Raw genomic sequence first — 24385 nt, forward strand, 5'->3', positions numbered from 1 at the left:
GGAAGTGAGTTGGCCCTAACGCTCAAGCCTTGTATAGCTTAGCTTGGAGGGCAGATGGAGAGGGAACAATAGCTCTGAGGGGTCAGTCTGTCTCCTAGACTCTTCAAATGATGAATAACAGATGCTCAAGGAGTATTTATTTAATGATTAATGAAGTAGGCTTTCACTAGAATGTCCTGGAGAACTGTGTTGAGAATAATGGCGAGGCAACCTCAGAATAAAGTGAAAATCAAGGGTATGACTGCTCAGTTATGTCTACCATGATATGGAATAGGAGTGTGGAAGCATAAAGGCTAAGCTTTTGCCACATTAGGGTGTCCCCCCTTCCCTTCCCTTGCCTTGCCTTGCCTTGCCTTGCCTTCCCTTCCCTTTTCTTCCCTTCCCTTCCCTTCCCTTCCCTTCCCCTCCCCTCCCCTCCCCTCCCCTTCCCTCTCTCTCTCTCTCTTTCTTCCTCTTTGTTTGTTTGTTTGTTTGTTTCTTTCTTTCTTTCGTTCTTTCTTCTTCTTCTTCCTTCCTTTCTTTTTCTCTTTCTTTATTTCTCTTTCTTTCCTTCCTTCCTTCCTTCCTTCCTTCCTTCTTTCCTTCCTTCCTTCTTTCCTTCCTTCCTTCCTCTCTTTCTTTCTCTCATTCTCTTTCTTTCTTTTTCTCTTTCTTTCTTTCTTTCTTTCTTTCTTTCTTTCTTTCTTTCTTTCTTTCTTTCTTTCTTTCTTTCTTTCTTTCTTTCCTTCCTTCCTTCCATCTGTCCATCCATTCATTTGTTCTTTGTTTCTTTCCTTCCTGCCTTCCTTCCTTCTTTGGAGACAGGGTTTCACTATTTTGCCCAGGCTCACCTTGAACTCTTGTGCTAAAGGGATCTCCTGTTTTAGCCTCTTGAGTAGCTGGGATGACAGGCTCACATCATCACTCCAGCTCCTCTTTAGTCCAGTGGAAGTACCAACTCAAATCACTAACGTGTCCTCCAAATCTAAATTTGCAAAAGGCAAAGAAAAAAAGGAGCAGAAAGGGAATAACTGATGATGAGAAAATGGATCAGGGAAAGTGAAAGATAGTGGAAGAAAAAGAGTGCTAATCGAGAACAGAAGTGAAATGGCATGGGCCTCCAAATTCTGGCTTATCTTTTAATGGGAATATTTAGAATTTCACAAGGGCCTTCTGTTTTCACCCTCCAGATTAAAAGGAATCATGAAATCACTATATTCTTATTTCTAATTTGGTTAGAGGCCAATTTTAGAGGAGTTAGAGTCTCTCCTAAGACAGGCAGGGTTAAAGGCCCCTCTTAATAAAAGGAAAAGATGCTTGACCAAACTTGGGTTCAAGGTCCAACTTAGAAAGGTTAGAATCCTTCCTAAGATTTAGGAGTTAGAGGCTCCCTCTCAGTAAAGTCCCTCTGGGCTAAGAACAGGTTTGGCACTATGGGATGTTAACCATTATTCTCTTTGGATTATTCTGCCTTGAACTCTTTGCTGATGGCTATGGGTGATAGGATTAGGCATGTACAGGACCATGGGACATGAAGAGCTTTTTTCTCCCTAAAAGGGGAAACTTGAGAGCTGATGGGAATGCTGGAAAAGATTTTTTTTAATTTTTATTTATTTATTTATTAATTATTATTATTATTATTATTATTATTATACTTTAGGTTTTATGATACATGTGCGCAATGTGCAGGTAAGTTACATATGTATACATGTGCCATGCTGGTGCGCTGCACCCAATAACTCGTCATCTAGCATTAGGTATATCTCCCAATGCTCTCCCTCCCCCCTCCCCCAACCTCACAACAGTCCCCGAAGTGTGATGTTCCCCTTCGTGTGTCCATGTGTTCTCATTGTTCAATTCCCACCTATGAGTGAGAATATGTGGTGTTTGGTTTTTTGTTCTTGCGATAGTTTACTGAGAATGATGATTTCCAATTTCATCCATGTCCCTACAAAGGACATGAACTCATCATTTTTTATGGCTGCATAGTATTCCATGGTGTATATGTGCCACATTTTCTTAATCCAGTCTATCATTGTTGGACATTTGGATTGGTTCCAAGTCTTTGCTATTGTGAATAGTGCCGCAATAAACATACGTGTGCATGTGTCTTTATAGTAGCATGATTTATAGTCCTTTGGGTATATACTCAGTAATGGGATGGCTGGGTCAAATGGAATTTCTAGTTCTAGATCCCTGAGGAATAGCCACACTGACTTCCACAATGGTTGAACTAGTCTACAGTCCCACCAACAGTGTAAAAGTGTTCCTATTTCTCCACATCCTCTCCAGCACCTGTTGTTTCCTGACTTTTTAATGATTGCCATTCTAACTGGTGTGAGATGGTATCTCATTGTGGTTTTGATTTGCATTTCTCTGATGGCCAGTGATGGTGAGCATTTTTTCATGTGTTTTTTGGCTGCATAAATGTCTTCTTTTGAGAAGTGTCTGTTCATATCCTTTGCCCACTTTTTGATGGGGTTGTTTGTTTTTTTCTTGTAAATTTGTTGGAGTTCATTGTAGATTTTGGATATTAGCCCTTTGTCAGATGGGTAGGTTGCAAAAATTTTCTCCCATTTTGTAGGCTGCCTGTTCACTCTGATGGTAGTTTCCTTTGGTGTGCAGAAGCTCTTGAGTTTAATTAGATCCCATTTGTCAATTTTGGCTTTTGTAGCCATTGCTTTTGGTGTTTTAGACAAGAAGTCCTTGCCCAAGCCTATGTCCTGAATGGTAATACCTAGGTTTTCTTCTAGGGTTTTTATGGTTTTAAGTCTAAAATTTAAGTCTTTAATCCATCTTGAATTGATTTTTGTATAAGGTGTAAGGAAGGGATCCAGTTTCAGCTTTCTACATATGGCTAGCCAGTTTTCCCAGCACCATTTATTAAATAGGGAATCCTTTCCCCATTTCTTGTTTTTGTCAGGTTTGTCAAAGATCAGATAGTTGTAGATATGTGGCATTATTTCTGACGGTTCTGTTCTGTTCCATTGATCTATATCTCTGTTTTGGTACCAGTACCATGCTGTTTTGGTTACTGTAGCCTTGTAGTATAGTTTGAAGTCAGGTAGTGTGATGCCTCCAGCTTTGTTCTTTTGGCTTAGGATTGACTTGGCGATGCGGGCTCTTTTTTGGTTCCATATGAACTTTAAAGTAGTTTTTTCCAATTCTGTGAAGAAAGTCATCGGTAGCTTGATGGGGATGGCATTGAATCTGTAAATTACCTTGGGAAGGATGGCCATTTTCACGACATTGATTCTTCCTACCCATGAGCATGGAATGTTCTTCCATTTGTTTGTATCCTCTTTTATTTCCTTGAGCGGTGGTTTGTAGTTCTCCTTGAAGAGGTCCTTCACATCCCTTGTAAGTTGGATTCCTAGGTATTTTATTCTCTTTTAAGCAATTGTGGATGGGATTTCACTCATGATTTGGTTCTCTGTTTGTCTGTTATTGATGTATAAGAATGCTTGTGATTTTTGCACACTGATTTTGTATCCTGAGACTTTGCTGAAGTTGCTTATCAGCTTAAGGAGATTTTGGGCTGAGACAATGGGGTTTTCTAGATATACTATCATGTCATCTGCAAACAGGGACAATTTGACTTCCTCTTTTCCTAATTGAATACCCTTGATTTCCTTCTCCTGCCTAATTGCCCTGGCTAGAACTTCCAACACTATGTTGAATAGAAGTGGTGAGAGAGGGCATCCCTGTCTTGTGCCAGTTTTCAAAGGGAATGCTTCCAGTTTTTGCCCATTCAGTATGATATTGTCTGTGGGTTTGTCATAGATAGCTCTTATTATTTTGAGATACATCCCATCAATACCTAATTTATTGAGAGTTTTTAGCATGAAGGGTTGTTGAATTTTGTCAAAGGCCTTTTCTGCATCTATTGAGATAATCATGTGGTTTCTGTCTTTGGTTCTATTTATATGCTGGATCACATTCATTGATTTCCATATGTTGAACCAGCCTTGCATCCCAGGGATGAAGCCCACTTGATCATGGTGGATAAGCTTTTTGATGTGCTGCTGGATTCGGTTTGCCAGTATTTTACTGAGGATTTTTGCATCAATGTTCATCAAGGATATTGGTCTAAAATTCTCTTTTATTGTTGTGTCTCTGCCAGGCTTTGGTATCAGGATGATGCTGGCCTCATGAAATGAATTAGGGAGGATTCCCTCTTTTTCTATTGATTGGAATAGTTTCAGAAGGAATGGTACCAGCTCCTCCTTGTACCTCTGGTAGAATTCGGCTGTGAACCCATCTGGTCCTGGACTTTTTTTGGTTGGTAAGCTATTGATTATTTCCACAATTTCAGCTCCTGTTATTGGTCTATTCAGAGATTCAACTTCTTCCTTGTTTAGTCTTGGGAGGGTGTATGTGTTGAGGAATTTATCCATTTCTTCTAGATTTTCTAGTTTATTTGCATAGAGGTGTTTGTAATATTCTCTGATGGTAGTTTGTATTTCTGTGGGATCGGTGGTGATATCCCCTTTATCATTTTTTATTGCATCTATTTGATTCTTCTCTCTTTTTTTCTTTATTAATCTTGCTAGTGGTCTATCAATTTTGTTGATCCTTTCAAAAAACCAGCTCCTGGATTCATTAATTTTTTGAAGGGTTTTTTGTGTCTTCATTTCCTTCAGTTCTGCTCCGATTTTAGTTATTTCTTGCCTTTTGCTAGCTTTTGAATGTGTTTTCTCTTGCTTTTCTAGTTCTTTTAATTGTGATGTTAGGGTGTCAATTTTGGATCTTTCCTGCTTTCTCTTGTGGGCATTTAGTGCTATAAATTTCCCTCTACACACTGCTTTGAATGCATCCCAGAGATTCTGGTATGTTGTATCTTGGTTCTCATTGGTTTCAAAGAACATCTTTATTTCTGCCTTCATTTCATTATGTACCCAGTAGTCATTCAGGAGCAGGTTGTTCAGTTTCCATGTAGTTGAGCGGTTTTGAGTGAGATTCTTAATCCTGAGTTCTAGCTTGTTTGCACTGTGATCTGAGAGATAGTTTGTTATAATTTCTGTTCTTTTACATTTATTGAGGAGAGCTTTACTTCCAAGTATGTGGTCAATTTTGGAATAGGTGTGGTGTGGTGCTGAAAAAAATGTATATTCTGTTGATTTGGGGTGGAGAGTTCTGTAGATGTCTATTAGGTCCACGTGGTGCAGAGCTGAGTTCAATTCCTGGGTATCCTTGTTGACTTTCTGTCTTGTTGATCTGTCTAATGTTGACAGTGGGGTGTTAAAGTCTCCCATTATTAATGTGTGGGAGTCTAAGTCTCTTTGTAGGTCACTCAGGACTTGCTTTATGAATCTGGGTGCTCCTGTATTGGGTGCATATATATTTAGAATAGTTAGCTCTTCTTGTTGAATTAATCCCTTTACCATTATGTAATGGCCTTCTTTGTCTCTTTTGATCCTTGTTGGTTTAAAGTCTGTTTTATCAGAGACTAGGATTGCAACCCCTGCCTTTTTTTGTTTTCCATTTGCTTGGTAGATCTTCCTCCATCCTTTTATTTTGAGCCTATGTGTGTCTCTGCATGTGAGATGCGTTTCCTGAATACAGCACACTGATGGGTCTTGAGTCTTTATCCAATTTGCCAGTCTGTGTCTTTTAATTGGAGCGTTTAGTCCATTTACACTTAAAGTTAATATTGTTATGTGTGAATTTGATCCTGTCATTATGATGTTAGCTGGTTATTTTGCTCGTTAGTTGATGCAGTCTCTTCCTAGTCTTGATGGTCTTTACATTTTGGCATGATTTTGCAGTGTCTGGTACCAGTTGTGCCTTTCCATGTTTAGCACTTCCTTCAGGAGCTCTTTTAGGGCAGGCCTGGTGGTGACAAAATCTCTCAGCATTTGCTTGTCTGTAAAGTATTTTATTTCTCCTTCACATATGAAGCTTAGTTTGGCTGGATATGAAATTCTGGGTTGAAAATTCTTTTCTTTAAGAATGTTGAATATTGGCCCCCACTCTTCTGGCTTGTAGGGTTTCTGCTGAGAGATCTGCTGTTAGTCTGATGGGCTTCCCTTTGATGGTAACCTGACCTTTCTCTCTGGCTGCCCTTAACCTTTTTTCCTTCATTTCAACTTTGGTGAATCTGACAATTATGTGTCTTGGAGTTGCTATTCTCGAGGTGTATCTTTGTGGCATTCTCTGTATTTCCTGAATCTGAATGTTGGCCTGCCTTGCTAGATTGGGGAAGTTCTCCTGGATAATATCCTGCAGAGTGTTTTCCAACTTGTTTCCATTCTCCCTGTCACTTTCAGGTACACCAATCAGACGTAGATTTGGTCTTTTCACATAGTCCCACATTTCTTGGAGGCTTTGCTCATTTCTTTTTATTCTTTTTTCTCTAAACTTCCCTTCTCACTTCATTTCATTCATTTCATCTTCCAGGGCTGACAGCCTTTCTTCCATTTGATTGCATCGGCTCCTGAGGCTTCTGCATTCTTCACGTAGTTCTCGAGCCTTGGTTTTCAGCTCCATCACCTCCTTTAAGCACTTCTCTGTATTGCTTATTCTAGTTATACATTCTTCTAAATTTTTTTCAAAATTTTCAACTTCTTTGCCTTTGGTTTGAATATCCTCCCATAGCACGGAGTAATTTGATCGTCTGAAGCCTTCTTCTCTCAGCTCATCAGAGTCATTCTCCGTCCAGCTTTGTTCCGTTGCTGGTGAGGAACTGTGTTCCTTTGGAGGAGGAGAGGTACTCTGCTTTTTAGAGTTTCCAGTTTTTCTGCTCTGTTTTTTCCCCATCTTTGTGGTTTTATCTACTTTTGGTCTTTGATGATGGTGATGTACAGATGGGTTTTTGGTGTGGATGTCCTTTCTGTTAGTTTTCCTTCTAACAGACAGGACATTCCGCTGCAGGTCTGTTGGAGTACCTGGCCGGCCATGTGAGGTGTCAGTCTGCCCCGCTGGGGGGTGCCTCCCAGTTAGGCTGCTCAGGGGTCAGGGGTCAGGGACCTACTTGAGGAGGCAGTCTGCCCATTCTCAGATCTCCAGCTGTGTGCTGGGAGAACCACTGCTCTCCTCAAAGCTGTCAGACAGTGACATTTAAGTCTGCAGAGGTTACTGCTGTCTTTTTGTTTGTCTGTGCCCTGCCCCCAGAGGTGGAGCCTACAGAGGCAGGCAGGCCTCCTTGAGCTGTGGTGGGCTCCACCCAGTTCAAGCTTCCAGGCTGCTTTGTTTACCTAAGCGAGCCTGGGCAATGGTGGGCGCCCCTCCCCCAGCCTCGCTGCCGACTTGCTGTTTGATCTCAGACTGCTGTGCTAGCAATCAGCGAGACTCCGTGGGTGTAGGACCCTCTGAGCCAGGTGCGGGCTATAATCTCCTGGGGCACTGTTTCCTAAGCCCGTCGGAAAAGCACAGTATTTGGGTGGGAGTGGCCCAATTTTCCAGGTGCCGTCTGTCACCCCTGGAAAGGGAACTCCCTGACCCCTTGCACTTCCTGAGTGAGGCAGTGCCTCGCCCCTGCTTTGGCTGGCACACGGTGCACTCACCCACTGACCTGCGCCCACTGTCTGGCACTCCCTAGTGAGATGAACACGGTACCTCAGATGGAAATGCAGAAATCACCCATCTTCTGCATCGCTCATGCTGGGAGCTGTAGACCGGAGCTGTTCCTATTTGGCCATCTTGGCTCCTCCTCTGGAAAAGATCTTTTGAGACTGACAAGTGGCCCCCTGAGCTTTACAGTGTCACTGCAATGGGTGGGTCTTTCTCTGGCCTCCCTGAGCTCCTCACCTTTCCCACTCTGCTGCAGGCAACACTTTTCTCCCTTCCCTTTCCCCTCTCTGTGCAAACTGAATGAATGGCAAAAGTTGCTATTTATCTGCTCTGTGAAGATTTGATTAATGGGACAAAAGTTTTGTGAAGCTAGTCTTAAGCTGTAGCAAATCTGATATACCTTGTGCTATAAATTTGTCTTTCTGTATCATTCTGTCATAAAGAGGGGTACCTTAGGATAGAATGTGGGGCTAGGACCCCATAAGCCCTCTGTTTAAGCCAGCCCAGCAAACTGGTCAGTTACAAACTTTGTTGCAGGTCCTTGGAAAAAAAAACTGGATAAAGTTTCCCTCTCATCTTGTTTTATGTCTTTGGGACCTTGAGCCTATAACCACGTGTTAGAATTTTCAATTGGTCTCTAACATCCAGGGAACAGGAATTTGAGGGCTCATGTCAGCTAGCCCTAAAAATTATCTTGAGCACTTAAAAGCCTTTGGAAGCTCAAAACTGGCTGCCTCTAGGCTTCTTCTGGGAAGGGTAATGGGAACTGCCCAGTGCTGTAGCTCAGCAACTAAGGCATTGCCATTTTACAATGGTGGCCAGGGTTCAATTTCTGGCACAGGGAATTAGTCCCTTCTGGTTTGATATCTGTGTGACCTTCACAATTTGTTAATTCTCCTCCCCTCCATGAACCATCTTGAATTTTCCTTTCTCTGAGCACCTGTGAGGTTACATGGGAGGTTATGTTTGGTAAAGTTCAAAAGAAATGTTGGCTGTTTGGCCTGGCTAAAGTCAAGTAATAAGAGATTTGAAAGGACTTTTTTTTTCAAAGGGTGCTATGCTTAAAAGTCGGCTTAATTAAAAGTGAATATTCAAGACTGAGACTCCTTGGGAAAAACAGGAGGAAACACAGACCCCATTTTGGGAAAAGCCTTTGTTTTTCTCATGAAACCCCAGGAATTGGAAGTGGATAGATTCCTTTCAAAATCTAAGGCTCTGTTCTGTTTTGCATTGTGTTATCTGACATTTTTGACTCTTGTTGGGGAATATCAGAAATTACTTCACATTATGAGAGCTTTGGTGTGTAATAACTAGGTAGAAAATATACTTTGGGGGATACCTAATGGCAGTTATGGGGGAATATGTGACTCTGCATGTTTGGATTAGAGAAGGATGCTTTTGGCCACCTGGAAGGTATGGAGATGTCCTCACCCCTGCATGGAGAGATAAGACTCCCATTGGGGCATGGGCTAATCACAGAATGGGCAATTGGTTTTAGGTTGCTTTGCAATAAAATGCACAGCAAAAATCATAGCAATGTCTTGTTCCATAGCATTTCTCTTTTGGAGACCTAGGATCTGGTATAAAAATGAGACACTTAAGTGTAAGGGTTCTGTTTTGCCTTCCAGCTGTGCCTGCTAATTAGGCTGTAGAGCCTGCATGCTTTCTTGGTCCTGTTCCTCCAAGGGCTCTGCCCTGAAGCCAATAATCCAATTAAGAAACTGGAAAATGAAAAACCTTACAAGTACTGGATCTTCTGTCTGTGTATTTTTATGTGTTGTGTGTGTGATATGGAAGAGCTTTGATTAATTGGCTTAAAATTAATAAACGTTTAAATGATATATTTTGTCAGAAAAATAAAAATTGTAACGCCTTTTAGTTCATGTGACTTAACTAATCTTTGGGAAATAAAGACAATTCTAAATATTGTTGGTAAAATAAAAATATCTTCAAAAATTTAGACATTTGGTCTAAATTAGGCAGGTCAGATATTAGGTTTACTAAATGCTTTAAGGTCATAAACGGCTTCTTTGACTTTTGATAATTGTTCAATGTAATCAAAATTGCTTACTAACTAGGTTTTTCACCAAAAGTAAAAGTTGCTAAGAGTTAACATTATAACATGTAATTGAGACTTACTGAAGAAACAGTTTTACAGTAGAGGTGTGTAAGAAAAGTGAAATGTGTTTTTGGTAAAGATTATATAAGAAGTCATGGTAATGTAAATTTTTTTGCCTGGATTAAAGGGTTAAAGGATTGTTTTAAGTTAGATAAGATAAAACTAAAGGTTTGAGCAAGTTGTGGAAAGTTTGTAAAAAATTAAACTTGTGAATGCAATTCTGTGTCAACATATTGGCTAAAGTTAAAGGGATATTATTCAGTTTTCCTGTAAATCAAATGTTGAAATAAAATCATAACAGTAATTGAGACTTCCTGAAGAAACAGTTTTACAGTAAAGGTGTGTAAGAAAAGTGAAATGTGTTTTTGGTAAAGATTTTATAAGAAGTCATGGGAATGTAAATTTTTTTGTCTAGATTAAAGGGTTAAAGGATTGTTTTAAGTTAGATAAGATAAAACTAAAGGTTTGAGCAAGTTGTGGAAGGTTTGTAAAAAATTAATCTTGTAAAAGCAATTCTGTGTGAACATATTGGCTAAAGTTAAAGGGACATTATTCAGTTTTCCCATAAATTAAATGTTGAAATAAAATCATAACAGTCTGTCTTAGAGCACTGCTCTGCACTTTAACAAAATTTGTAAAGGGTTATAAAAGGTTTATGAGAATCTTATGGTCAAACTGATTAAAATTGGCTAGATTTATCTATAAGCTTTTATTAAGAATTGGGTTTAACATTAATAGTACACTAAGTAAAGGTGAAATTTGGCTTATTTGGTGTAAAAATCATACAGGAGCATTGTCAAATATGAAATGGTGTTTGGCTCTCTTTGGGCTGTATTTGTATAAATATGTTATTGGTACATGTTACAAAATTATAGGAAATACTTATAATTCTGATATGGCATAATGTACATTATCAGTAATAATTATAATTGTTACATAAAATTGTTGTGGCCAGGCATGGTGGTTCATGCATTTAATACAGCACTTTGAGAGGTCAAGGTGAGTGAATAACTTGAGGTCAGGAGTTTGAGACCAGCCTTGCCAACATGGTGAAACCCTGTTTCTACTAAAAATACAAAACAAATTAGCTGGGCATAGATGCTGCATGCCTGTAACCCTAGCTTCTCAGGAGGCTGAGGTGGAGGTTGCTTTGAGCTGAGATCATCCCACTACACTCCAGCCAGCTTGGGCAACAGAGCAAGGCTCCATCTCAATAATAAATAAATACATACTTACACACATGCATACATACATAACTAAATAAAAATAAAATAAAATAAAATAAAAATTGTTGTACGCCACAGAAGAAACCAAAATTCCTAGTTGATTGCAGTTTTAATAGAGGCTGCCCTAAGGCATTTTGTCATCCACAGACAATTGTGGTCTTGATTTAATCCTCTTTAAAAGGCGGTTTTTAATCAGTTATAGGACTTTGATAGGTGCTTTTAAATGCAGGTTTCTGACATTAAAACAGAATAAAAAACTTTCAGAACTCATGGAGAGCTGAAATGTTCTTGAATGTTAAGCAGAACAGGAGCTAACCATATGGAATGAACTAATAGAAGAGTGAAGTAATCTTTTTTTGACTTTGTGTAAGACCTTGCTGATCCTTTGTTTTGTTTTTCAGAACCAAGAAAACTTTTCTATTAAGCTATTCACAGCTTTTAACATTTGAGTAAAGTATACTCTTCTAAAAAATTGGGAGCATATTTGTTTTTCTGTACCTGATTTCTCCAGGATTTTGAAACTATTTGTTAGTATTCTTAACTTATGGCAATATACTTATTTGCATAAGTGCAGTAAGAATCTGTTTTCTTTTGCAAGAGGACACAATTGGAGAAACTGGTTATTTTACCAAAGCTTTGACTGAAATAAAGTGCTTTCCTTTAAGGAATCAAATTTGAAAACTGGCCTCATATCTTTTCTATGCAGTTCTTGTACAGGGTTCCTAACCTGTGGTAAGTAAAGAATGTCACTTTCTGACAGGCCCAGGACTCCCAAGCTACCTTGGGACTTCAAGAGGAGAGGAATTTGCTCAACTCATAGGTATTTGAGTATACAAACCCATGGTTGAGCTTGCCTTAAAAAAGGTCTTATCTGAGGTTCCTTATGGAGCAGAGTTGCATCAAAGCCAATTTTAAAAGCCTATGTGAAAACTAATTATTCTTGCTGCACTTTATACAAATAATCAGGCCAAGTATAATAAAGTAAATTGGTCCTACCATAATTTATCATTAGTAAAAATGGGAGACTGGAGAGAGAAAAGATTATGTTTCAAAAATGATGGTACACATGCTATTACATTCTCTCATCAGTTGTTTTTGAGTTTTTTTCTGCAATTTATAATGACTATGTTTATTCCTGTGAACCAACCAGTGGTCTCTGGCTGTAGCTCAGAAAAAACAAGAGGGATAAGTAATGCAAAAACCTAGATCAATATTCTAGTTCTGGACACATATTGGAATCAGTTAGTAACCCCATATCAGTTTGGTTCCAACAGTTGCCCATTTCATGGAAAGCCATCTTATTTAGTTTACTTGGGACAATTTTACTTATTTTGCTTTATGGTTGTGGATCATATTTGTTGTTGTACTCTGCGTATGAATGCACAATAAGCTTACTGATATGTCTTCATAATTTGAATACTTATTAATTTTCCAGATATCACCTTTTGTCAGAGTTATGAGTGGCCCTCACCATACTGGTGCTTTCCTACTGAGCTCCTTTCTACCCTGAATACAAGAGACCCTAATAGTTAGGCAGAAATATCTTGGCCTCTATTCAGCATGAAAAATTACAGAGGATAGATCTTCATCCCTCTACAACCCTTAGGATTAAGGGTTCTTTTATAAAATGGATGGGGGAAATATGTCAGAGGTGTTTGAACCAGAGCAACTTCATCTTCACTAGGAGCTGGCTAAAATAAGGCTGAGACTCACTGGACTGCATTCCCAGTAGGTTAGATATTCTAAGTCACAGGATGAGATAGGAAGTTGGCACAAGATATAGGTCATAAGACCTTGCTCATAAAACTGCACGCAGTTGACCGGGCGCCATGGATCACACCTGTAATCCCAGCACTTTGGAAGACTGAGGTGGGCAGATCACTTGAGGCAAGGAGTTCAAGACCAACCATGGCCAACATGGTGAAGCCCTGTCTCTATTATACATACAAAAATTAGCTGGGTGTGGCAGTGTGTGCCAGGAGTCCCAGCTACTCAGGTGGCTGAGGCAGGAGAATTGCTCAAACTCAGGAGGCAGAGGATGCAGTGAGTTGGCATTGTGCCACTGCACTCTAGCCTGGGCAATAGAGCCAGAGACTGTCTCAAAAAGCAAGGAAACAAACAAAAAAGAAACCAAAAAACCAGCATGCAGTAAACAAGCTGGTGAAAACCCATCAAAATTGAGATGGCAATGATAGTGACCTCTGGTCACCCTCACTGCTTATTATATGTTAATTATAATGCATTAGCATGCTAAATGACACTCCCACCAGTGCCATGACAGTTTATACAAATGCCATGGCAACATTGTCAGGAAGTTACCCTATACAGTCTAAAAAGGGTAGGACCCCTCAGTTCTGGGAATTGCCCACCCTCTTCCTGGAAAACTAATGAATAATCCACCCCTTGTTTAGCATATAATCAAGAAACTACAATAAGTATTCTTAGCCAAGCAGCACATGCCTCTGCTCTGCCTATGGAGTAGCCATTCTTTTGTTTCTTTACTTCTCTAATAAACTTGCTTTCACTTTACTCTGTGGACTTGCTCTGAATTCTTTCTTGTGTAAGATTCAAGAATCCTCTCTTGGGATCTGGATCAGGACCGCTTTTCAGTAACATTATGACATAAGAATCTCTCATGCTATTAAAATAGTTTGAAATAATTGTGGTGGCTGTAAAATATTTTTTCTTATGAATACAATGTAATTTTACTCTTTTTGTTCTTTTAGCTATTTTCCTTTTTTTTCTGTAATAAAATGAAGTCAAAGGCTGTAGAAGAAATAAAAATTACAATGACTGGGCATCTGGAGAAATAGGAACACCTGAATATAGAATTATTTGTATTAACCTTGCTTGTATTCTCATTTCAGGAGAGTGAAGGCTCAACAGGATCTACTAAAGAGAAGGGAGAGGGTAGCAAATTGTCAGCTTGTCTCCAAAGCGGTGTAAGTGAGAGAGTGTTCTAATTTTGATGAACAATCCCAGAAATAGTTTGAAGAGAAATTTGGATATATTTCAACAGATTTATTGGAAGTACTCAAGGGCATTCAACTCTCATTTTTCTAATTCTGGGATCATGCTGCTGAGGAATATATTTATAACTAACTGATTTATAAATTAACCAGAAGATCTTGCAAAAGTTTGGTTCTCTAGCCAAATATAGACTGGGCACTGGTTCATAAATTAATCTCTCTTGGTAGCTGGTGCCAGCTCTCAGAAGCATGATAACTGTGGCACAAATACACTCAGAATGGATGGGCACAGTAGTGCATGCCTGTAGTCCCAGCTTCTCTGGAGGCTGAGGCAAGGGGATAGCTTGAGTCTGGGAGTTCTGGGCTGTAGTGTGCTATGCCAATCGGGTGTCCTCACTAAGTTCAGCATCACTATGGTGACCTTCCTGGAGCAGACTACCAGGTTGCCTAAGTAGGGGTAAAAAGGCCCAGGTTGGAAATAAAGCAGGTCAAAACTCCCAGGGCTGATCATGGGATGGTGATCATAGTGGGACCATGCCTAGGAAATAAGCGAGATACTGTATTGGAAAAAAAAAAAAGACCCAGAATGCAATATTTCTGGATTTACAGAACACCATCATGGTTTTTATAATAACTAGTGAAGCCAAGCCTGGGAAGCTAGGCAACTAACCTCATTCTTTCTAAAAACACTTCTTAGTTGCATCAATGACCATCAGAGGAATTCAATTCCTTGGAATCTTCTCTCCAGGATGCATACAGGTGATGGTGTAGTGATACCTGTGAATTGTAACCTGACTTTTTCAGTCTCACATCGCATCAAATACATGGTATAATTTTGGGAATGTTAAGGATGCAATTGGGAGCTTCATTAACTCCCCTGGATTCCCCGGCTCCACTAAGTGTACTAAGACACAGCCTAAATGTCCTAAAGAATTAACAGAGTTGGGTCTCAATCAATCCTGGCACCAGATCAATGGGCCTGGAAACAATGTTTTAAATTATGGGCTCTAATAGAGCTGGCATTGGCATAAGAAAAAGACATTTATGAAATTATATTCTTCTAATGATGTAACAAATGAATTGTTGCTTTTAGAAAAAATACTGAGTAATGAAGAGCCACATTCTTTTTATGCACCTAAACTGAATACACACACTTAGCAATGGAATGAAAAATTAAAGGTATAACAGGTACCAACTTCATGCAAAATGCATACACACAGGGGCTATATAAATGTATGTAGACATACACATATGTTCCTTGACCCCTGTCTGCCATTGATAAATCAAAATCTAGATAACAGTATGGTTTTGTCCTGAATATTTCTACCTGAAAGGAAACAGGTCAGTATAGGTGCCCCTTGCTCTCACTCTGAATGCTTAGAACAATGCACACTGGGGTTTTTCAGCATATTTTAACAGAATCCTCTTCAGACCCTGTCAGCTCTGCCCCAGATAGTGTCATCCCCAAAGACAGAACTATTAGGGCTTATAACAATGAAACCCACAGGACAAGTGTCCAAGAGTTTCACTCCTTTCTTTTGTGGAAACAGCCTCCACCCCCAGGCAAATGGGAAACCGGGTTGGCCTTGACTTACAGCTTGCATGGGTATGGTGGAGGCAGGGTGTTTCAGTAAGGATGATGTTGTCATTTGCCTCTGTGTTTCCAGTAAAAGGAAACTGGTATTGGAGTCCCAGGAAACAGCAGTCAGGGAAAATATAAAACATCAAGTCCAAGAGAGTGAGAAAAAAGAAAAGACAAACTTTCTGGTGGAGGAAGCAGTAGGTTGTGGGGGTCACACTTTTTCTAAGTGCACACCCCTGCAGCAGAGTAACCAGTCAGGGCTGGGGGAAAATTAGGATAGATAGCTGTTAGGCATGTAGGGCTGTGTTTGCATGTTTAGCATGGCATAAATTCTTCAAAGTCCTGATGGACTTTAATATTCTAACCAACTCTCATTTCCTTATTTTGCAATTAGATTAGCTTAAAGAGAAACTGGTAGCTTTTGGAGAACTGTTGAATTTTGGAGAACTGTATCCACAGCTGCTTTCTTTTTCTCCATTTAGTTTGCCTGAAGCTTGCTGGCCGCTGTGTAGGCTCCTGTGTGGCTGGGGTTGTCTGAGCCAAGAACAGCTTCAGGGCTGCCATCCTTTTCTGGACAGTGGCAGCATGGGTTACATCAGGCAAGCCTTTGGGAGAGACAGATGAAGTTGGATTTCAAAAATGCAAGGATGCCTTGAAACTGCCTGTCCTGGAAGTCCTACCTGGAGGGGGCTAGGACAATCTGCAGAATGGGATGCAGGATGGGTGATAGACTTGACTTACACCAACTGCAGGACAACTGAGGATGGACAGTATATCATCCCTGATGAAATCTTCACCATTCCCCAGAAACACAGCAACCTGGAGATGAACTCAGAAATCCTGGAATCTTGGGTTAATTACCAGAGCAGTACCTCCTACTACATCAACACAGATCTCTGTCTTTATTCCAAAGTCAATGCCAAGTTCTCTGCTGAGTTCCAGAGAATGAAAACCCTTCAAGTGAAGGACAAAGCTATAACTACCCGAGTTCAGGTAAGAAACCTCATCTACACAGTCAAAATCAACCCAACTTTAGAGCTAAGCTCAGGTTTTAGGAAGGAGCTCCTTGACATCTCTGACCATCTAGAGAACAACCAGACGAGGATGGCCACCTACCTGGCAGAACTCCTGGTCCTCAACTATGGCACCCACGTCATCACCAGTGTCAATGCTGGGGCTGCTCTTATTCAGGAGGACCACATCAAGGCCTCCTTCTTCCAAGACAGCCAGAGCAGTCATAGTGCCATGACCACCTCTGCTGGACTTGCCTTCCAAAACATCGTGAACTTCACATTTGAGGAAAACCATACCTCGCAGAATGTCCTCACTAAGAGCTACCTCTCAAACTGAACCAACTCCAGGGTGCAGAGCATCAGAGGGGTTCCTTTTTACCCAGGCATCACCCTCCAGGCCTGGCAGCAGGGTATCACTAACCACCTGGTGGCCATCGACCACTCTGGCCTGCTGCTGCATTTCTTCATCAACCCCAACATGCTGCCTGACTTTCCAGGCCCCCTGGTGAAGAAGGTGTCAAAGACAGTGGAAACAGCTGTGAAATGCTATTACACATTCAACACCAACCCTGGCTGCATAGATCTCAATTCTCCCAACTTCAATTTTCAGGCCAACACAGATGATGTCTCCTGCGAAGGGAAAATGACCAACTTCTCTTTCGGTGGGGTTTATCAGAAATGCAGCCAGTTCTCAGGGAATAAAAATGTTGTTCTCTGCCCAAAGTTGGAGCAGAAAAATCCACTCACTGGTGATTTCTCCTGTCCCTCTGGCTACTCCCTGGTGCACCTTCTATCCGAGACTCGTGAGGAGGGTTACAACCACCCGGAGTGTCATAAGAAGTGCACCCTCCTTGTCTTCTGCAAGACTGGGTGTGAAGATGTGTTCCAGGTGGCAAAGGCTGAATTTAGGGCTTTTTGGTGTGTGGCCAGTAGCCAAGTACCTGACAACTCAGGACTGCTTTTCAGGGGCCTCTCCAACAGCAAGAGCATAAACCCCATGACAAATGCACGGTCATGCCCAACAGGCTACTTTCCACTGAGACTCTTTGAAAACCTCAAGGTATGCGTTTCTCAGGACTATGAATTGGGAAGCAGGTTTGTGGTCCCTTTTGGTGGGTTCTTCAGCTGTACAGTTGGGAACCCCTGGTGGTTCCAGCCATATCCAAAGATTTAGGGGCACCTTCCCTGAAAAAGTGCCTGAGAGGCTTCAGCCAGCACCTAGCCCTCATCAGCGATGGATGCCAAGTGTCCTACTGTGTCAAGGCTGGGCTCTTTACAGAAAAGTTCCTTCCCCCTGCTAGTCTCCCGCTTTTCACCCAGCCGCCCCTTATGAGTGAGGCTGACACCAACACTATCATAGCGACCAGTTCTGAGAATGCGAGATCCTGGATTAAAGATTCCCAGACCCACCAGTGGAGGCTGGGAGAGCCATTAGAGCTGCACAGCACCATGAATGACATCCGTGGGGAAGGTGGTGGTCTGTCAGGAGGGGCTATGGCTGGTATCGTAGTGGGAGCCACCACCATTCTGGCTGTTGTCATCACCCTGGCCATCTATGGCACCCGGAAGTTCAAGAAGAGGGGATACCGGGCATTTTGGAAGAGGCAGAGTTTGGTTCCAGGCACTGCAGCAACTGGAGACACCCCTGATCAAGAGCAGGGGCAAGAGTCCAGCTTAAATTCTCCCTGAAAAGGGTTTCTCTTGGCTCTAAACAGCATGATCATTTCTGATTACTTCTATTTTCCTAAGTATTGAAATGGCAAGTGCAACCAAATCACATAGAAATTTGTGATTTCTTGTTTAGGTCTCTGGGCCAGGCAATTCATATTGCTACATGGACAAGGGTGGGGTTGGGGAGAGGGAATGATTGGTACTCTTGAAGCAAAAGCCATCCTGGGACTAAAATAGGAAGCAGGTGTCCTTTCCCAATGTGTGTCACTTTCTTCATCTGAATGTATTTGTGTAAAAACAGAGAAGGGGGAATGTTAACATTTGGATTTGGAGACTATGCATTTACTCTGAAATCTGCAGTGGTTTCCAATGTGTGTGCTGTAAGAATTTCTGCTTAAATGCATCTCTCTCTCTCTACCCCCCAACCCCTTTAAAGTTGTCTGGATTTCATGCTCCTAGAGCCTGGCAAAACCCTGAAAAGACACAAGTCCTGCTTGGCCACTGCTTTTTAACTTTTAGGCCTCCCTGTTGACAGATGTGTTATCTCCTCCATGTCATCTAAACAGCATCTGAAAAGAAAGATGTTGCCTGCACCAATTCCACTTTTTTCCAGCTTCCCCATGAAGTCTTCCTTAGAGCAGATCACTCTTGGACTTCTGACTAGTGTCATGAAGTCCTCCAAAAATATTTTAACATATAAGCTTCTATTAGTGGGTCAATGGGGAAGGGAAAGTTTGTAGACAAGGAGTAAGGAAAGACAGATAAAAACTGAAAAGGATTCTCATGCTCAGGAGAAACTGAAATTCTTACCCACAACCAACTACCTGATTCCTTCCTGTTAGCTCCTCACAAATGGGGCATTGAAAGGAGCTGTAGATTTGGATAGACCAAATTTTATGGTTTCATGTTCTATGTTACCAAAGTACAACCCCTTCCTCTTCCAAGGATGGTCCTTACCCTTCCTGTCTTCCTGTTATATGCACACACACACACACACACACACGCACACACACACGCCACATTTCAATAAGTTTGCATTGTTCTGGGGGCGAAAAAGGCAAGAAGTTAAAGTAAGCCCACATCTAAGTATTATTTCTTCCCTAAAACCAAAACAGAGTAGATAACACCAATTATGGACCCTACCTTTTTTTCCCGCAGAAAGGGAGCTGACATGATCAAATCCATGTTTTCAAATGAACTGAAAAAGGCATCCAGCACCATTTGTAACACATTTATTTCAGTTCCAGACTGAGAGCCCTGGGGCAGTTAGCAGGACACATGATTGTCAGCTGGCAACAGTTGGGGCTTTACTCAATTTTAATACCAATCTCATCTGATTGTAATTACTCCACCACTGTCATGTTCCCCCACAAAATGTTTTTTAAAGGATACACTTATTCATGGAATCAAATATCATTACTGATATATCTTCTATGAAGGATGACTATTCTCTTTGTTAATGTTCACAATCAAGATCTTGGGCTGAGAAGAGGCCCTTCATCCAAGGAGTTTGAAGTATCACAGTGTGTGGGAAGGTGGGAACAAGGATACCCATTCATTTCCAACTGAGATACAGAGAAGTGAGTCACAGAATTTGAGCCCTGCTCTCTTGACTGCCCAGCTAAGGACACTGATTTCTATAGCCCCTTTACTTAACGCTGCCTCTTAAGCATTAAAACGTTCTTCTAAACCGCTGAGTGTTTTGTGGGTTCTGAGTGTTTTGTATGTTTTAGCCAAGCTAACCACTTGTCTGCAACTACTGTCTTTCCTATGAATTCTTTGAAGATTATTGAGTCAGAAAGGAAAAATATAGCCCCAGATTTCCTGGCTTTTAATGCATTAACTGCCTATTGAAATGAGAAGTTCTTCACAAACTTGTATTCCCACTAACAAAATTGCACATAAATATGCATTAAAGTATGTACTAAGAAACTCTCTGTCCAACGGCTCATGCATATGAAGTCCGAACATGGGAGTTTGCCAGTTGCATTCATCAAGTTGTTTTGCAGAGTCAGATCCCTGATGGAAGAGCTCACAGGCTCTGCCTTCCAAATCCTGGGTCCCTAACTGGTGACCTTAGGCTGGGGTCTGTGGGGAGACCAACCCTGGCCTCCAAGAAAACCACATTCCATGGACTATCAGAAATAGACACAGATTTGGGTGACAAAGGAGGCTCTGCATTTGCATTTTATTTTTGTATTCTTGTCAGTTTTGAGATGATTAATATTAAACATTTATTTGAGAAACAGCAGGCAGAAGCAACAATTCAAACATACTTCATATTGTAGTCAAGCAAAAGAACCTTTAAAAATGAACATTCACAATTTTAACGGTGGTTTTTCTCCCACATGTTCACTTACTTATTTTCCCAGCCATATGGTCTGTTCCATTAGGTGAAGAGTCTAACCAGGTCAAACGTGTGGGTGAGAAAAATGTGGAAGATATATTTTTTAAGTGGGGGCTGAAGGGACTTTTCCCGCATCCAGTGGAAGGGCTCGTGGTTGCCCTCAGGGAGATAACCAAAATCTCTCACAGAATAGGTGCACTAATCTACAAAAGGTGGAAGGTTAACAACAGCAACCATTTGACCCAGCCATCCCATTACTGGGTATATACCCAAAGGACTATAAATCATGCTGCTATAAAGACACATGCACACGTATGTTTATTGCGGCATTATTCACAATAGCAAAGACTTGGAACCAAACCAAATGTCCAACAATGATAGACTGGAAGAAGAAAATGTGGCACATATACACCATGGAATACTATGTAGCCATAAAAAACGATGAGTTCATGTCCTTTGTAGGGACATGGATGAAATTGGAAATCATCATTCTCAGTAAACTATCGCAAGAACAAAAAACCAAACACCGCATATTCTCACTCATAGGTGGGAATTGAACAATGAGAACACATGGACACAGGAAGGGGAACATCACACACCAGGGACTGTTGTGGGGTTGGGGGAGGGGGGAGGGATAGCTTTAGGAGATATACCTAATGCTAAATGATGAGTTAATGGGTGCAGCACACCAGCATGGCACATGTATACATATGTAACTAACCTGCACATTGTGCACATGTACCCTAAAACTTAAAATATAATAATAATAAAACAAAAAAATATAAAAAACCCTTTATTAAAAAAAACAATTTTGTGGTTGTTCATTTGCCATTTATTGTTCTGCACAGACACCTCATGAACACCTGGTGGCGATGTCCTCTCGCAGAGCAACACCAAGGACTTCAAAACACTCCAGTTACAAACAGAACAATTCACATTAGGACATTCACCTGCCTCTCCGAGAACCCCCAATCTAATGCCGGGGACCACAGAGAAGGAAAGGGGTCAGGCGTTCTTTCTTGTACCACATGGGCATTCCCCCAGTTCTCTCATGCATACAACAGTGCATCACCAAGACGAGTACTTTTGACCAAGTATAAAACCACAGAGACAACCAAATTTTACAAAAAGGGGAAGAGAATGAAAACACAAAGGCACCCACAGCCACATATACACAATTAACCTTTTAGGGGATGGGCACCTGATAAGGTTTGTCTCCATTTACACTTGCCATCCCTGGAGACTCTGGAAGGGAGAAACTAGGCTGCTGGTGCTAAGAGCATGAAAGGGAAGGCATGGAATCCCCTACTTGGGCCAGGAGAGCACAGCAGGGCTTCTGGTGGGAAAACACTCTGTGTCAAGGTAGTGGATGCACAGGGCTCGGCTGGCAGGGTTTCACTGAAATCTAGACTGCACATTTCCAGGTTGGCACAAGAGAAAGGGCAGAGGAATGCTCCCCACCTTGCTGGGCATAGTGTTAGAAAGGAAATTCAAGATCCCTACTGCCCAGAAAGCCACAGAAGAATAGCACGAGGATGAGGTAATCTCACTGGACATCTGCAGAGAGGACAAGAAATGGGGCACCGACACAATCAAAAGCCCAGGGGAAAAGGCTTGAAGGTAGGAAGAAGACCTCTCCAAGTGGTATTGCCACAGGCACAGTGGCTCCCTTTCCATCTTGAGTCCTCTTCCTTCTGCTCCTGGCCACCCCTTTCCCCACCTATACCTTCTTCTTCCTGACGTGGGGAAATTGATCTCTCCCTACTGCCTAATTCCATTGTGAAAGTCCATCTTCTTTTCTTCCCCACCTCCTACTGCCTCATTGTGTCTTTCTTCCCACGAACACTCAGCCTATTTCTTCACCCCTCTGTGGCCATCTTTCTGTGGCCTAGAAGTCAAGCAGATACTTGACCAGGTTGCTAAAGGAAGAGATGGCATGAGACTCTCCAAATTATCTCTGGTAACCTGGCAATGGGCATCGGTGTGACATTAAACATTGCAGGGATGTCTCTTTTATTCAGCTCACGTGTTTCCTTGCTAAGTGTGGGAGGAAATTGCCCTGTGGTTCAGTAAGCTTGAGACCATTATCACTCTGGAGGTACTTAGGCAGTCCAAAGCAAATAATTATCTCATCGATTAGTACTTTTATTACCTCAGAGGCTTTCTCTGTCTGGCATGGGAATACTTCTACCCTCTTAGTGAAGGTATCCACCCATACGAAGAGATGCTGGATGTCCCTTATCCTTGGAATATGGGTGAAGTCCCTCTGCCAGTCTTTCCTTGGGTAGCCTCTTATTCTTTGTGTTCTGGGGGAAGAATCTGTTAGTTGGAGTTATTTTTAAGGCAAGCTTCATAAACATTAAGTATCTGTTTGATCATTTTAAATAAATTTTTACCTATTGCCATCCTCTGATTGTCACCATCTTGAAAGCTGAAAGCTCTTTCCCTGAGAGGTGGTCCATTATATCTTCACAGGAGAATATCGAGGGTTTTTCTCTTATGGAGCCCGTCCAGATCAGGGGGACAGAAATATGGGGATCAAGTGGATCAGAAATATGGGGCAGTCTTGCTGCCAATTTAGCTTGGTCTGCCAACTTATTTCTCTTGGCTATTTTATCTGTCTCTTTTTGGTGGCCTTTACAATGTATTACTGCCACTTCCCATGGAAAGAAGATTGAGAATAGTAGCCTGTCAATTTCCTGATGGTGTTTAATGGGAGACCTGTTGGCTGTGAGGAAGCATCTCTCTTTCCAGATAGCGCTAAGGGCATGGAGAACTAAGAAAGCATACTTAGTATAAACATTAACTGCTGTATTAATGTTCTCTAGGGGGACAGAACTAAGAAGATATATACATCATATATATCATATATGATATATATGATATATATGATTGATATATGATATATATGATATATATATGTTATATATAATATAAACATATATCACATATGATATATATGATTTATCATATAAACATATCTCATATATCATATAAACATATATCATATATGATATATACGATATATATGATATATGTTATATATCATATAAACATATATCATATATGATATATATGATATATATTATATATGTTATATATCATATAAACATATATCATATATATATGATATATCATATAAGCATATATCATATATGATATATATGATATATCATATAAGCATATATCATATATGATATATATGATATATCATATAAACATATATCGTATATGATATATATGATATATATTATATATGTCATATATCATAGAAGCATATATCATATATGATATATATGATATATATGATATATGTTATGTATCATATAAACCTATATCATATATGATATATATGATATATATTATATATGTTATGTATCATATAAACCTATATCATATATGATATATGATATATCATATAAACCTATATCATATATGATATATATGATATATCATATAAACCTATATCATATATGATATATATGATATATCATATAAACCTATATCATATATGATATATATGATATATCATATAAACCTATATCATATATGATATATATGATATATCATATAAACCTATATCATATATGATATATATGATATATCATATATGATATATATGATATATCATATATGATATATATGATATATCATATATGATATATATGATATATCATATATGATATATATGATATATCATATATGATATATATGATATATCATATATGATATATATGATATATCATATATGATATATATGATATATATGATATATCATATATGATATATATGATATATATGATATATCATATATGATATATATGATATATATGATATATCATATATGATATATATGATATATATGATATATCATATATGATATATATGATATATATGATATATATGATATATCATATATGATATATATGATATATATGATATATATGATATATATGATATATATGAT

General features: G+C 40.1%; 1 protein-coding gene across 1 annotated transcript; it reads left to right on the top strand.

Annotated features, from left to right (window-relative positions):
• Positions 1-8864: 8864 nt before the first annotated feature.
• On the top strand, positions 8865-18089 carry LOC100437795 (macrophage-expressed gene 1 protein-like). Its single transcript, XM_054525477.1, is given in 7 exon segments — positions 8865-8904; positions 9178-9235; positions 13704-13778; positions 15473-15584; positions 15932-16094; positions 16097-17542; positions 17545-18089. Coding segments are annotated over 7 exon segments (2439 nt in total).
• Positions 18090-24385: the final 6296 nt, after the last annotated feature.

Source organism: Pongo abelii, chromosome 9, assembly GCF_028885655.2.
Source record: "Pongo abelii isolate AG06213 chromosome 9, NHGRI_mPonAbe1-v2.0_pri, whole genome shotgun sequence".
Taxonomy (NCBI): Eukaryota; Metazoa; Chordata; class Mammalia; order Primates; family Hominidae; genus Pongo; species Pongo abelii.